This window comes from Mus caroli, unplaced genomic scaffold, assembly GCF_978045245.1.
Source record: "Mus caroli unplaced genomic scaffold, Mus_caroli_1 scaffold_6, whole genome shotgun sequence".
NCBI classification, from domain to species: Eukaryota; Metazoa; Chordata; class Mammalia; order Rodentia; family Muridae; genus Mus; species Mus caroli.
In genome coordinates, this window is record NW_028227261.1 from 81,413,484 (window position 1) to 81,429,320 (window position 15,837).

At 35.7% G+C, this 15,837-nt stretch overlaps 1 protein-coding gene across 5 annotated transcripts in view; it reads right to left on the minus strand.

The window, feature by feature from the left end:
- The window catches only part of Kdm4c (lysine demethylase 4C), a 171,142-nt gene that overhangs the window by 87,452 nt on the left and 67,853 nt on the right, over window positions 1-15,837 (minus strand). For all 5 annotated transcript variants that reach the window (XR_015047363.1, XM_021160558.2, XM_029475965.2 and 2 more), the window contains one exon: window positions 1,571-1,764. Coding sequence is in view for 4 of the 5 variants with exons in the window: in XM_021160558.2 (XP_021016217.1) it covers window positions 1,571-1,764 (194 nt within the window). In the remaining variant the exon portion in view is untranslated. The remainder of the gene's footprint in view (window positions 1-1,570; window positions 1,765-15,837) is intronic.

The following is a 15,837-nucleotide window of genomic DNA, read 5'->3' on the forward strand; positions in this document are numbered from 1 at the left end:
TAGAATGGGAGTTATAGATAGTTGTTAGCTGTGGCACATATGCTGAGAACTTGAGTTATCTAGAAGATCATTCAGTGGTTTTAAGATGGCTCTCCCGCTCCATTGTAAGACTTTTAAATTCATATTGTCTGTTAAAACACTGCATTTGATCATTCAAATTTTTACAAACACTATTTTGAAATTCCTTGCTCTATACTACAACCGAAATATTATTATTCTTAGATTAGTTAATGACTAGTCCTGTTTTATGTGTGTGTGTGTGTATATACACACACGACAGAGCTAATCAATAGATAATAAATATAATATATAATATCTATTATATAATACATATATAATATCCATACTAAGTTCTAGGATAACCACAACATAATGAAAACCTTATCTTAAAAAAAAAACAAAACAAAACAAAACAAAAAAACAACGGGGGGGGGGGGGATTGTGGCAAAAAGAAACTATGTACCATTCCATGTTTGGAAATTTCTCCTGCTCACAACCAGTCTAAACAACAAAAAATAAATTCAAGTGGTAGGGAGAACAAATTGAGTATTATACTCTGAGCAAAATTTTAAAATTATAGTATTATTACAGAATAAACAGAAGTGCCATAGATCTAAATGTAAGATATTAAATACATGTAGATATTAAAAATTGTGCTATAGAAAATAATTTGATTATATAAAAATCATTCACTTACCTGGACAATCAATTGTTAATAAGGCATAGACTCATTTTGAATGAGGTACATACTATTTTTATAATATACATAATAAATACATATGTAAGAATATACATAAAATCTTAAAATGGATGCTCTTTGGATAATTAGGTTATGAGTGATTTGGATTCACTGGATATTTTTTCCTGAATTTATAAAATTTTAGCAATTCTCAAATATTACTTTTATAAACCAAAGGAATAACAAGAAATATTAAAAAGAAAGTTGGAATAAAAATTCCAAATTACGAGCTATTACATTAGCCTAAGGACCTGAGCCATAGATAAGATATATTCAAAGGATTTTAAAAAGGATTTTTGACAAAGTCAAGAAAGCTTGTGACAAAGATCACAAAAGTGGACCAGAGGTAAAGTTTACAAAGACCACAATGGACAGAATTAACACATTTCCTTTGAGTCTTAGAAAAGAATAAACACCAACTGAATAAAGTGCCACAGCATAAGTATCCATGTGAAAAAAAAGGAAGGAAATTATTATGAAAATGTCTTAAAATAGTAGCACATAAAATTTGGAAATCAAGTAACTGAAGTTGTTTGAAATATGGTGAATAATGTCAACAACAAATACATGTTTAAGATTAATGAGAAAACTCTAAAATGTTCCATGCTGTTCTACTCACTGTGTATATCAATCTCAGGAGTACTTTGCATATCTGACTACCGATTCCTAAATTCTAAAACACCGACTCAAAAGCTAAACATACAAAATTTCAGTAATATGCTATGTAAAGGTCTAACTAATAGGAACAAAAAATAAAGGAATAGTCCTTGAGAACATTTGGTTCCATTTCATACAAGAATATACTACAGCAGGATGTGATGGGCTTCTTACCTCTTGGGAGGCTTTCTTAATTTTTTCTTCCTCTGTAGCCATGTTTTTACTTCTGGAGTAGATTCTGGAGTGGGCTTTGTATGGTCAATAGTATATATATCCTTTCCTTGTTTCCAAATCTGGTATCTATCTGGCTGAAATTTCTTCACAAATATATCCATTGATATCTTCACCATGTCATTCCGACAAGTGCACTGAAATGCAATAAAACCAACAATGAAATATTTTGTGAATTATATAACATAGGTAGAATACGAATGCTTAATGAAAATATAAATGAGAATAATGTTTACATCTACAAAAAAAAAACTCAAAGGAAACTTAGAAATGAGAAATACTTTTAAATATAGTCTGTACCACTTAAGTATGAATATAGTATTCATACTTAAATATAGTATGAACCACTTAAGAATAAGTTATAGGGGGCTGGCGAGATGGCTCAGTGGTTGAGAGCGTCGACTGCTCTTCCAAAGGTCCCGAGTTCAAATCCCAGCAACCACATGGTGGCTCACAACCATCCATAACGAGATCTGACTCCCTCTTCTGGTGTGTCTGAAGACAACTACAGTGTACTTACATATAATAAATAAATAAATCTTAAAAAAAAAAAAAAAGAATAAGTTATAGAGAAGAATGAGTATTTCTTCAAAGGTTGTCCAGCAAACGAAACGTTATTCTACTATCACAGATATCCATCAAAATCTGTAGTAGAGCAAGTAGTGTTTGTATGAAATGATTACTATCCCAGATATGCAACAAAATTCCAAAGTATCAATACTATATAGAATGTTTGTGCCAATTTAGGTATGTTCTGAACATCACCAAAGATCCACTGTAATTAGACGTTCCGTACAAATGGAAAGAATATTGATAGGTGAGGCCTAATAAATGGTTTTTAATTCACTGGATGCAGGAAATAGTTCTTATAGTAGTTTGCTATATGTGAACATCTGTAAAATTTCTTGTTTTTTTGCTTTTTTTGTTTAAGTCAGAGCGAGATTTATTTCATAGTATCAGAAGTTTGCATCCATGGGTGCTTGGTCCCACTGTTTGGGAAGGCTGAGACAGTATACAGCTCCCCACACACACACACACACACAGCAGCCAGGAAACAGAGAGAGGGGACAAGTTCAGACCTCCAGTGTTCTTCAAGGGCAAGACCTCAATAGCCTGCTTCTTCCATTTTGGCCCCACCTTCCTACCTTCACAGCTTGTCCCAATGCCAGCATCTGCTGGAATAACTGGTATAACTTTTTTTTAATTAGATGTTTTCTTTATTTTCATTTCAAATGTTATCCCTTCCTCCTTTCCCCTCAGAAATCCTCCGATCCCATCCCCTCTCTCCCTGCTCACCAACGTACCCCCTTCCCTGACCTGTCATTCCCCTACACTAGGGTACAGAGCCTTCACAGGACCAAGGGCCTCTCCTCCCACTGATGTCCGACAAGGCCATCGTCTGCTACATATGCAGCTGGAGCCATGAGGCCCTCAATGTGTACTCTTTGGTTGGTGGTTTAGTCCCTAGGAGCTCTGGTACTGTTATTCCTCCTATGAGGCTGCAAACCCCTTCAGCTCCTTGGATTCTTTCTCTAGCTCCTCCATTGGGGACCCTGTGCTCAGCCCAATGTTTGGCTGAGAGCATCCACCTCTGTATTCTTACTTGTTCATATGCAAAGCATTGCATGAAAGGAGCAAACCAGCCAGGTGTAGTGGCGCACACCTTTAATCCCAGCACTTGGGAAGCAGAGGCAGGCAGATTTCTGAGTTTGAGGCCAGCCTGGTCCACAGAAGTTTGCCACAACATTTGGTTTACTGAAGCTCTTGTACAAGAATTGCAAAATTTACAACTATCACTGGCCAACAAGAGGGACACCCAGGCAGAACCCTGAGGAGTCCTCCGAAAATGACACTGGGCTCCCTGAAGCTTTGAAAGCCTTGAAGAGGCTCACACCCTCTTCTGGGTACCAAAGCAGAGATGGCATGTCACAGGATTTCTGACTCCCTAGTACAAGCTCCTTTTGTTGGGGAAGCAGGTGTTGGATTTTTATGTTTATTGATCGTACACTAATAATAAAGCCTGCTATTCATAAAATGAAAAAAAAAAAAAGGACCAAACATACATAGTAGAAAAAGATAAAAGGCTAAAAGGATTGAGAATTTCAGATGAAGTTATTTTGGACTTAGAAGGCAATTCCCATGAATACACATTGATCAGTCATACCTTATACTCTTTCTATAAAAACTTCACCCACTTTAATTAGGTTGAGCCCAGCAGTGTTTGCACCAAGCAATGGTACAGTAACAGGCTCAAGGATTTAGCTGCGATAACCTAGTAATTCCTTACATAGCTAGTCACAGAACATGTGATTTAAAAATTGTTGGTACAATTATCACATGCATATAAACTAACTCCAACTTTAATTTCCACTGGCGAATTTCCCCTAATAGAGCTCTAAATTTTTGTTTTGTATTTTTGGAAGCAGGCTATATAGACAAGTAACCCACTATAAGCAGAAACTCCCAATCTTAGAAAGCCCTGTCACTAAGGAACTATTTCTATGATAGATGTGAGTTACTATATGTAGCTAGATTTTTAATATTAATAGAGATAAATGATATTTCATAACATTTATGTCAGATTAAGCCAACTTCATAAACTACATATAGGAATTCTACAGCTATGAATAATACTAAGTTGCTTCATAATTTCATACCCTTGCAGCTCCCCAAGCCGTACACACTGAGTATGACATGATCTGTTGTTAAACCTGCCAGTAAAGTATCCACTGCATCCGTTACTTCTCCCAACATTGCTGTAGTTTCAAACAGACCTTGGATTTTGGCAAAACAAATATAAAGAGCTTCTCTAACTATACCATTTCTAAACAATCTACTGTCACAGAAATTACTTTAACTTCTCTCAAATATGATCTTAAATTTTCAGCACTGTTTTAACTTTAGAATAAAGTGTGGTTCTTCATGTCTAACACTCAGCACTTCCAATATATGACTCCAACAATGACACTGTCATATTTCCTTGTCATAGAGATCAATGTGCCTAACTGTCTTCAATACAAGTCACTGAGCATATCAATAATAGTATCTGCAGTCAGAAGAAAACAAATGAAAGAGCTAGAAAGCAATTTGAGAAAGAAACACTGTAACTTAGGGGAAAGTCTATATTCATCTCCTCTGAACTGATGCACTGCTTCCTAAAGAGAGAGAGAGAGAGAGAGAGAGAGAGAGAGAGAGAGAGAGAGAGAGAAGTTGCTAAGACACAAGAAGTAAGCAAACTTACAAGGCTCAGAAAATTATCACAAGGCTCATCCAATAAGTTACAAAAGCAGTAACCAAGTAACCAAGGAGAGGAACTGCTCCTACTGACCCAGTTTCTAGCAACTTACACAAGAAGCCTTAAGGAAGAAGCCTTCAGGGGTTGCATCCCCAAGGCTGGGATGAGTTGGCTGATAAGTTGCCAATGAGTCACCTATACTCCTGTAGACAGTCCAAAGAAAATCACTTGTTCACTATACTGGCCTTGGATGAAATCATTTCCTTGCTCTGTTCTAGTACTAGGAATGGTACCTCATACCTATAATTCCATCACTCACGGGGTAAAGGTCTAGGTAAAAATTCAAGCCTGGGGATCACAAGATAAAGGTTAACCTCAACTACACAGGTAGTTCAAGGACAGCCTGGAATATATAAGACCATGGGCCTAAATAAACAAATAAATACTTAATTTAATAAAAAGAAGTAGAGGTGCATTTCAATAGTAGCAGGATTCTAAGCCTTCACTAAATACATTCATTCTCAGGTCAGAAATACAAACCCCATTCAGAAAATGGACAAGTTCCTGTACAGACTCATTACCCTCAAATTCCTTCATGTAGAGCTCTGTCAGAAATTCTAGGAAAAAATAATTGATGTGTTTGAATTCTCAACATTAACCTTCTTGAAGCTTGGACAGAAAACAATTATTGATCAAGTCTTACCATGAATATTCAGCAGAGATCTTCTATAGTTCAATTCTTAGTATTATCACTGGCATTATACATTAATATCCAATTTTCATTCTAATTCTCAAAGAATTAAGTTACATATGTCAAAATAATTTACTAAGATTGAACAGTTTTAGAATCTTGAGCAGTAAATGACACAGAATTAGTTAGGCACTTACAGTAGATAAATACAGTGAGCAGGCCCAGGTATGGGAGATGTCAAATATTTCCATAATGAAGCAGTGGGGACTGGCGAGAATGCACTTGCTTTGAAAAATCCATACTCTCTGTTACCTACTGTAAAGTCATGGAAGTTTTCAATTTTTATGTCACGTTATTCTGTGAATATTTTGATCTAATATGCACTTACTATATAATATTTTGTACTGACTTCTGAAACATAAGACTTAAAAATAACACTTTAAAACATATTAAGTCAAAAGCAGCAGAGATAAAACTATTCTGAGAGTGATCAAGGGAAGACAGAAGCAGAGACAGCATTAATATATAGAAAAGAAAGCAAAATTTAAAAAGATAGATTTCAAGTAACAAAACTACTATCTATCGTGTGTGTGTGTGTGTGTGTGTGTGTGTGTGTGTGTGTGTGTGTATAAATAAAAGAGTTTTATAGGCCTCCTAAATCTCAGAATATAAAGATGCTGGTCACACAAACCCAAACATACAATCACATACATGTGCATTCATACACACACACACACACACACACACACACACACACACACATATATATATATATATATATACACACACACAAAGCATACTTATTTACATCACATACATATACATATGAACAAACAAGTAAATATACATACAAACACAAAAGTGTGTGCACACACACACATACACAAAATCTTATACACACATATATATACATCCCCAAAACACTATATTTTAAGAAATTAAAACAAAATTATGCTTTGTGGCCGGGCGTGGTGGCGCACGCCTTTAATCCCAGTACTCAGGAGGCAGAGGCAGGAGGATTTCCAAGTTCGAGGCCAGCCTGGTCTACAAAGTGAGTTTCAGGACAGCCAGGGCTAAACAGAGAAACCCTGTCTAAAAAAAAAAAAAAAAAAAAAAAAAAAAATATATATATATATATATATATATATATGCTTTGTAACTATGTTTAGAAAGAATATTTATTCTTTTTTTGTAAATTTTGAATTGCTTTTAGGCTTTTGCTAGGATATGTATTAAGCGCTTACTACCCATTTATATTCAAAATCTGTATTAGATGTTGTAAATTACATCAAGACGACGGGAATTATATATTATACTATCTCATTATTTTTGTTTTCAAACTCATGATTCCACAGTAGTTTGAATCACTGCTACACAGCGTCTCTTTCTAGTCCTCTGGAACTATGGGTTCTCCTCCTACTTCTTTTCCTAATCTAACACTCTCTTGGGGGATATTATTGGTCTTATTTGGTTATGCTGAAAAGATGATTCTAAATTATGTAAGAAATATTCATGTTACCATTTATATTTCCTATAGATTTTATTTATTAAATGAAAATTTCATTTGCTACTTACCAAATGTCTGCATCATCAAATTGAACTGCTATCTTTTGTGAACTGGCTATAATTTATTTACAGATCTCTCGCAATCTGTTCAAGGCTCTGATCCTTAGGAGTGGAGCACTGTATGAAAACAGCATATACAGACACAGACAATAAAATAAAACCGTGTACTGGGGAGGGCCTACAAGGCGACAACGCCAGAGCATGCACTCCTGCCCCAGCTCTCATTCCCCACAGTTCAGGAAGCTGCTTCTTCATTTTGAAGCGCTTCTGCAGAGGGACTAACTGGATAGTTATGCCCACTTTGCCCCATTTCTTTATGATAAAGACTCAGTGTGACTAGATGTGACATCAACTTTGAAATGAGAATGTTGTTTTGAGTTCTTAAATAGGAAGTGAGGAGTCTGGCGGGGGTTATGAAGTAGGTTTAGTGGTCAAGTGGTAAACCTGCCTTGGCTTAAATACTGACATTGTCTTAAATTCTGTGAGGTGTATTTTCCATTTATCTTTGTAAATAACTGCATTAGTTACTTAGTTACTAAATATGGACTTAAAAAGCTACAACTACATAACACAAAATATGGAAAACTTTAAGACAAATAGATCTGGAGGCTGGTGGTGTAACTTAATAGTAGACCTCTAATAGGTCCAAGGTAATGGGTTTGAGCCCAACACAGGGAAGAAGAGGAACAGGGAGAAAGAACTGTTAAATGAACAAATGCAAGGCCGTCTGGATTTTCTTTCCTTTACATGTAGTAAGAACAGATAAACATTAAACTAACATTTTATGACACAATAAGAAGTCAATGCCAAACATATGTAAAAACTAGTTACTCCTGGGTCTGAGGCAAGAGGACAACCTGAATTCACAAGTTCTGAGTTGTAGTTCATAATGCCTATTCGGTACCCACACTAAGTTCAGTATTAGCATGGTAAACCCCCACGAGCAAAACAATGGCCAAGCTGCCTAAGGAGATTTTAACCTTACCAGCTAGAAATCGAAGCAAATAAAATTAAAAGCTAGGAATTCACTTTAAAAATGATACTTGAGTCTTTGAACAAAGACTGCCCGAGACTGAAGACTTTGCTGGAAGAATGCTTTAACTGGCTTAATTTATTTTCATTTAAAAAAAGACTGAAATATAAAATAGAATGAATCCATACCCTGGCATTAATTCTAGGAAATTTTCACATTTGAAATAAATTCCAAATTAATTTTAAATATTTCTACCATATCTATTCACATTTATTCAAATGCCTAAGGATTCAAATGTTAGAATTACTTTAAATTAGTAACCTAATGATTCTGAATCTTGTCAGAAAATATTTTCAGATCTGTAGTTCAATTTTCAAGACTCAGACACACAGTATGCAATAGTTACTTTTAATAAGATCACCTCAAAATAAAGTGTCACCAACTACTGCACTCTCTCCTAAGACAACACAATCCATCATGACATGGCAAGTCTCTCACTCTGCGCATTGAAATAAGTGCCGTTTCTAAAGATACAGGGAAGACATGATTGTCTCTGAAAACAATCAGTACAGTTAAAAACTGTTTCTCTTTAAGATAATCACAATGTTTACAACTGCCATATTAGCAACACAAAAGACTTTCACAAATGTTTTCAAACACTCAAGATTAAATACAAGACAAAGCTCTATTTAACAGCTGCCAGGTTTTATTTCATGTGAGGATCATCATCATCCTATATATGACACTTCATCCTACCACATGAAATAATGAAATCAAAACCTATGAGTTAGCTCTTTGATTTAGCCTAGACATGATGCAGCACCACTATAGATACAATGAAATATTCATAGGCTCCATTTTTCCACAAAGGAATGCTACAAAATTTAATGCAGTTATTTGAAATATGCAGCAATGTTTGGCTTCAATTGATACATTGTCACATATTTTCAAATCTTTACCAGGGTTATAACAACATTATATTCTAAATTACTCTTTGTTTTTTTTTTTTTAAAGCAATGAAGATTACTAAATTAAGTCAACAAACACTATATTCTACAGATATTAAAGCTTTGCACATGCAATTACTAAAAGCCTTTCAGGAAGGCGCCCTAAAGACAAGGAAAATGTATAATTTCTATGTAACATAAAAGAGAAAAGGCGAATTCTTAGTGTCCTTTACGAAAGAGAGGCTCTCATATATTCCCAAGACTTTTGGTCTTCCTGTTAATATCTAAGAGTAGTTTAATATAAATGATTCTGATTCGTCCTCGTAACCCTGAATAAAGACATTCTCTTTTTATACTGAACAGCATAGCCAATATGGTAATGACAAGTAATAAGGAACTTGTCTTCTAAGGCAGAAAATAGTTTTGCTATCCCTACTGACTCAGAGCAGTGCAGAATGTCATTCATACGTATGTGAGGGAAGAGGGTACTGCCTTCAACATCTCACTGCTTCTAATGAATGGTCTTAGACTTGGTCATCACAATTCACATACACATACATTATTCTGAGTCAGGGACATGCATGCACACAAAAGCAAAATAAGGATTACACCATGGAATCCCCAAAAGCACAAAACTTCAGCGAGCTAAGTATGCTTTTCTTCAAGGGCAGATAATTCTGAATATATTAAGTACATCGTACATAAAAAGAATGAGTATATAGTTATAAATAATCTGAAAGCACATTATTAGCTTGGTTACAGCTGACTGAATGTTAGATTTGTAAGAGCAAGATCTGAAGAGCATTTCTCAGAAAATCCTTTCCCATATATTCTTACACATATATGCAGCCCAGTACCTTTGCCAGAGCAGACTGAGCACTTAGCAATCAAAGATGGCTTAGCTGCCAGGAAAAGCCTACAGGGAACTATGTATATTTTATGAGAATCATACCTTACATTAAGAAAATCATGAAAAACTACATAAACACCTCGTTGAGTAGGATAACCCTGTTAAATATGAGGTTCTGTTGCTCTGGAGCACTATGTTTTATTTTATAAGCTCTGTTGGTTTGAATAACTAAGACAGAGATTGTGGTATTGCTGTGATAGTCCTGACCATGCTTATATTTGGAGGAATGTGGATTTGGGGACTCTAAGAAAGCAGTAGAGAACTAACCAGTACCCCTAGAGCTCGTGTCTCTAGCTGCATATGTAGCAGAAGATGGTCTAGTTGGCCATCATTGGGAAGACAGGCCCCTTGGTCTTGCAAACTTTATATGCCCCAGTACTGGGGAACTCCAGGGCCAAGAAGTGGGAGTGGGTGGGTAGGGAAGCAGGGTGGGGGGAGGGTATAGGGGACTTTTGGGATAGCATTTGAAATGTAAATGAAGAAAATATCTAATAAAAAATTGAAAAAAAAAACGAAAGCAGTAGAATGCTTTTAGAAGAGCTTAGTGGGTCATACTCATAGAAGTATGGAACACAGTGGTACTGAGGGTGATTTAAAATGTGGGGACCTGGACCAAGAGGTTTCCGAGGAGAATTTTAGCATAATGCCTAGAGATTGTCCTTCTGGTATTTTGGTGAAGAATGTGGCTAATTTTTGCCTTTGTCTAAAGAGTCTTCTGCCTTAGGCTAAAATAAAGAGATTTAGAGATCTAGAAACAACTTAGCATGCCCTGTGGTTCATTCTTATGTGGCAAATTGAAAAAGGAAAAATACAAAATGTATGACCAAAGGCTAAAGGAGTACGAGGAAGTGGAATGGAGCCTCTGTTCCAGAATAATAAACGAAGTTAAGGGAATAGTGTACACAGGGAAAGATACCACTCACCTAAGCTTATTATTTATATCATTGCAGTTAAACAAGTTAGGCATTGTTATGACCTGGTTAATGCTCTCATTTGAACATTAGAAAATACTATTGTGTGTCAAATAGACAAGGGATGGATTGTGATGGCTATTGTCTGAAGTCAACCTGCATGAAATGTATGGAATGAACTGTAATCTGGAAATATAGGGCACACCTGTGATCCAGATCTTGTGGCATAGGGGATTAAAGGAATTAAAGAACAACTTATGTCTATGCATAGTACATGCCTTTATTCCCAGGAGACATGGGCAAGCAGATTTCTTAGTTCAAGGCCAGGCTGATATTGAGTAAGTTCCAAGTAAAGAAAAGCTTACGTCCAGGCATGGTAGTACATGCCTTCAATCCCAGCATTCAGAAGACGAATTCGGATCTCTGAGTTCAAGGTCAGTCTATAGACCAAGATCCAAGATAACCAAGTTTAGGTAGTGAAATAAATCATCAAAAACAGGAAACCTGTGAAGAACAAGAGGGCCAAGTTCCTGCTCCAGCAAGCTGCAGAACTTAGAACCTTCAACCAAAGCCAGACCTTAAGAATGAAGTTTTCTTCACTGCATACCTACAGGTCACTATTAATTTCAGTGGAAACCAATAAAATATCATCAGAAATCACTACAACAGCAGAAGGGACAGGGGAAGGAGTATTGGACCCAAGCAGTACCCTCTACTCTCACCTCTGGTCTCCAGATTGGCAACAACATAAATCAAGCACAGTCTCAGTAAATGTAGCTTTTCTCTCTTTCAACAAGCCATATATAGTAGTGACAGATTTCTCTACCAACCAAACTTGATAGCTTATAATCAAGAATCTCCAAAGAAAATGGTTAGGAGCTTTTCATTAAAAATAGCCTTTTGTAATAATTCCTTTCTCAGACATCAAATTAGAAATTTGAAATAATGTGAGGTTACATGTTTTAGAGTGTATGAATTTGATTTATATAAATGTTATATGTTATAAAGAAGATTCAGAACACTCATGTTATATACACTCATCCATTATTGTTCTATGTCCAGAGACTATTTACCACACACTTACATTACACTCAAGCCATATGGAGGAGCCCCAAGTCCTTGTATAGCTGTGAGGAAGCAGCAGTCTGTTTACAAAGTAACATAAAGCTTTACTCAAAAGCACCTACGGGTCATGAGTTCTACCATTTAGAAAAAATTCAAAGAAACAAATAATAAGACTAACAAAGCTAAAAGCCTGTTGACTTCAATCCATAACTAACACATACATTATATCAGTAATGAGCTAAACAGGTAAATTTGTGCCTAAAACACAATTTCAAATGGCTAAAAGCTATATATAATATTAAAAATTAATGAGGTGATCTATCTTAGATATATCAAAAATATAGACAAAAAACAGTCTAAAAGAAACTCACATCACATTTTAGTACAAGAAAAATAATTGACTAAGAATAGAAATCATAATCCTGAGGTGATAAACTACTTAAACTTTAAAAACTGTCTATTAAAAGTTAAGTTCCTGTTTTTAAGCAGACACCAGTTACTTAGGCAAAGCAGATTCTCAATTATTACTCATCATTTGCTAATTTGTACTCATTTGTAGGCAAATGATTAGGTTAGCATCTAAGATGCAGTCATCCAAGTCTCTAAAATCTGTGTACTGCCTTATATGAAAAAAAAATGTATGCTGACAGGAGCCTGATATAGCTGTCCCCAAGAGACTCTGCCAGTGTCTGACAACTGCAGAAGTGGATGCTCACAGCCAAACACTGGACTGAGCATGGGGTCCCCAATGGAAGAGTTAGAGAAAGGACTGAAGGAGCTGGAGGGGTTTGCAACTCGATAAAGAAGAACAACAATATCAACCAACCAGACCCCCCAGAGCTCCCAGGGACTAAACCACCAACCAAGGAGTACACATGAAGGGACCCATGACTGCAGCATATGTAACATAGGACAGCCCTGTCAGGCATCAATGGGAGAAGATGCTCCTGGTCCTGTGAAGGCTCAGTGCCCCAGTGTAAGGGAATGTAAGGGCAGAGAGGTAGGAGTGAATGGGTGGGGGGTGGGGAACACCCTCATAGAAGCAAGGGGAGGGAGGATGGAATAGGGTTTGTTTTTTTTGGGGGGGTAACCAGGAAAGGGGGGATAACATTTGAAATGTAAATAAAGAAAATATCCATTTTTTTTAAAAAATGAAAAAGACAAGCAAACAAATATATATATATATATATAGTCTTGAATGTTGTTTGTCCTGGATTAACTGTATACTGGATGGACCCAGTCAATTAGCAAGGAAAAGACCCTACTCTTACAACTCTACAGAATTAAATTTAGCGAGCAATGGTTCATTCATATTTGAATGCTTGGACTGCACTTGGTACAATCATTTAAGAATGATTAAGAGGTATGTCACTGGCTTTGAGGTTTTAACGCCCACCTCTATACCACCTAAAAGCTTTTGCTACCACTCAAAGCAAATGCTCAAAGCAAAACCATGTCACCTGGCCCATAGGAAGAGTAGAGTGAGGGGAAATACCTACATAGGACATGTGGAACATTTTAAATTAGCTAGCTTAATATATATGTATCAATAGTTATGTGCCCAACAAACTAAACAAAAAAAAAAAGTGTTCAAAACCAAATAAAGAAGTAATATATAATGAGTGATTTCACATGCATATGATTTCTCCCATTACAGCAAATCTTTAAAGAGGACTTTCTAATTTTGTTGAAAAATAAATTACTTTCCTGAATATACATATCATATCTACCAAGAATAGAAAACTTGGGCTTAGGTCCACTTCTGTAACACCTCAGCCAGCTAAGGTTCTAAGGTAAACCAACATCCACAATTCTTCACTGGTGGCTGTCCACTCCTACTACAAAAATGTAGAAAAATGATCTCATTGCCAATGACAATAAACAAGAAATGTCTTATTTTGGTCAATTCGACCCAATAGTTTTGAAGCCTGTAATAAACAAGCACTAGGCCATTTTTCTGACGATCCAAATATCTAAAATAGCTTACTTTATTCTGCTAAATTTAAAGATGCAAAAAACATAACATCACAGTACAACTGCATGTTTATGGCAAGATTTCAACACAGAAGAAAGCATTTCATTTCAATGCAAGCACTGAACAGGTATTTCTAGAAAGATCACAAATACCTAAATTAAGTCAGGATAAGATAAACCATCTAAAGAGTCCCATTACCCCTAAAGAAATAGAAGCAGTCATCAAAAGTCTCCCAACCAAAAAAAGCCCAGGACCAGATGGGTTTAGTGAAGAATTCTATCAGACCTTCAAAGAAGACCTAATTCCAATACTCCTCAAACTATTCCACAAAATAGAAACAGAAGGAACACTACCCAAAACTGTGAAGTCACAATTAGACTACATATTATCCCTTGGAGATGGAACAGTTTCTGTCTAATCAGGAACCTGTCACAATTTCCTTTCATAAAGGACTTCATAAGAGATTTTCTCTTCTACTTCTATCCTGTTTAATGTTCCTAACAGATTTTAAAAACTGGTTGAGTACATATTACTTTTAGCATCAGAAGATATCATGTATATTTAAGAGGCATTTAACTATTATAGATTATTTTGATGACTTAAAAAATGTCAATACTGGCACTGGAGAGATGGCTCAGCAGTTAAGAGCACTGACTGCTCTTCCAGAGGTCCTGAGTTCAATTCCCAGCAACCACATGGTGGGTCACAACCATCTAATGAGATCTGATGCCCTCTTCAGGTGTGTCTGAAGACAGCGACAGTGTACTCAAATACATGAAATAAATAAATAAATCTTTAAAAAAAAAGAGTCAATACTGAGCTGTATATTTTAAAATAAATTGTATTAATTAAAAAAAAAGGCTGACCTCAATGCAAGCATTGATGCTACAGGCCAAGATATACATGCTGAATGTCCTATTTCTCACTAGACAAAGAATGATGCTGCTTAGTAGGAACTAGTTCAGTTTTATGCCTTCGTAAGCAGCCCCTCAGAAATAGGCACTAATCATTTTCTTCACTTGTGTAGTCGTGCAAACTTGCCTGTGCTTGACTGAATAACACCAAACATTCTCATACAATTCCAATTACTATGTAGCTAACAAACTAGATAAGACAGTAACAGAAATATAGAAAATCAGATGGGAACTTGTTGAGAAAAAGACAGGATTCAGTAGGAGTTAGAAAAGGATGTAAAGAGGTTCTGAAGGCTAAATGACCAAAATACAATCACACAAGTATATGCAGGACCCTGTCAAAGAACCAAAACAAACCTTTAACAAGAATTCATTCAAATATTTCCTGAGTTGCCAAAGAGTAGAACTTTTTATGTATTTTAATGTTATACAATCTTCTATTACACCTGTAAAGAACTTAAGAGTGATTTTCCCTAAGTTCATGAAATGGTCCTACATACAATCTTACTCAGAGTAGGATGAACAGTCACTTGTACCATGACATAGCTAGGAAAAGGCCTATAAGCTTCATTTATCATTTTCACCCTGACTATGTCAACTTCATATACTTTGAAATAGTTTCACTAAGACCAACCCTCTCCCAGTTTGCTTCTCCCTAAAAGCCATAGGAAAGGGTAATATCATCAATTGTTTCGAAGATATCTGTTTTAATGCCTCAAGGTGAAAGCAATTCAATTCGAGAAAAACTGTTGCAGATGAAAATACACAGTACATGAAATAAAAGTGTTTTTAAAACTAAAACTATAAACAAAACTTTATTTAAGTTTAATGTTATTGTTTATATGAACTAAAACAAATACAGAGTTTTAAAACTAAAACTACAAACAAATCTTTATACCAAGTTTATCGTTAAAATATAAAATATGTTTTCCACTGTTACTACCATTAAGAAGTATAATTTTACATTAAGGAAGCCTTAATTTCTTTTCACTATACTTTCTCAATAACCAACAGTTCTAAATT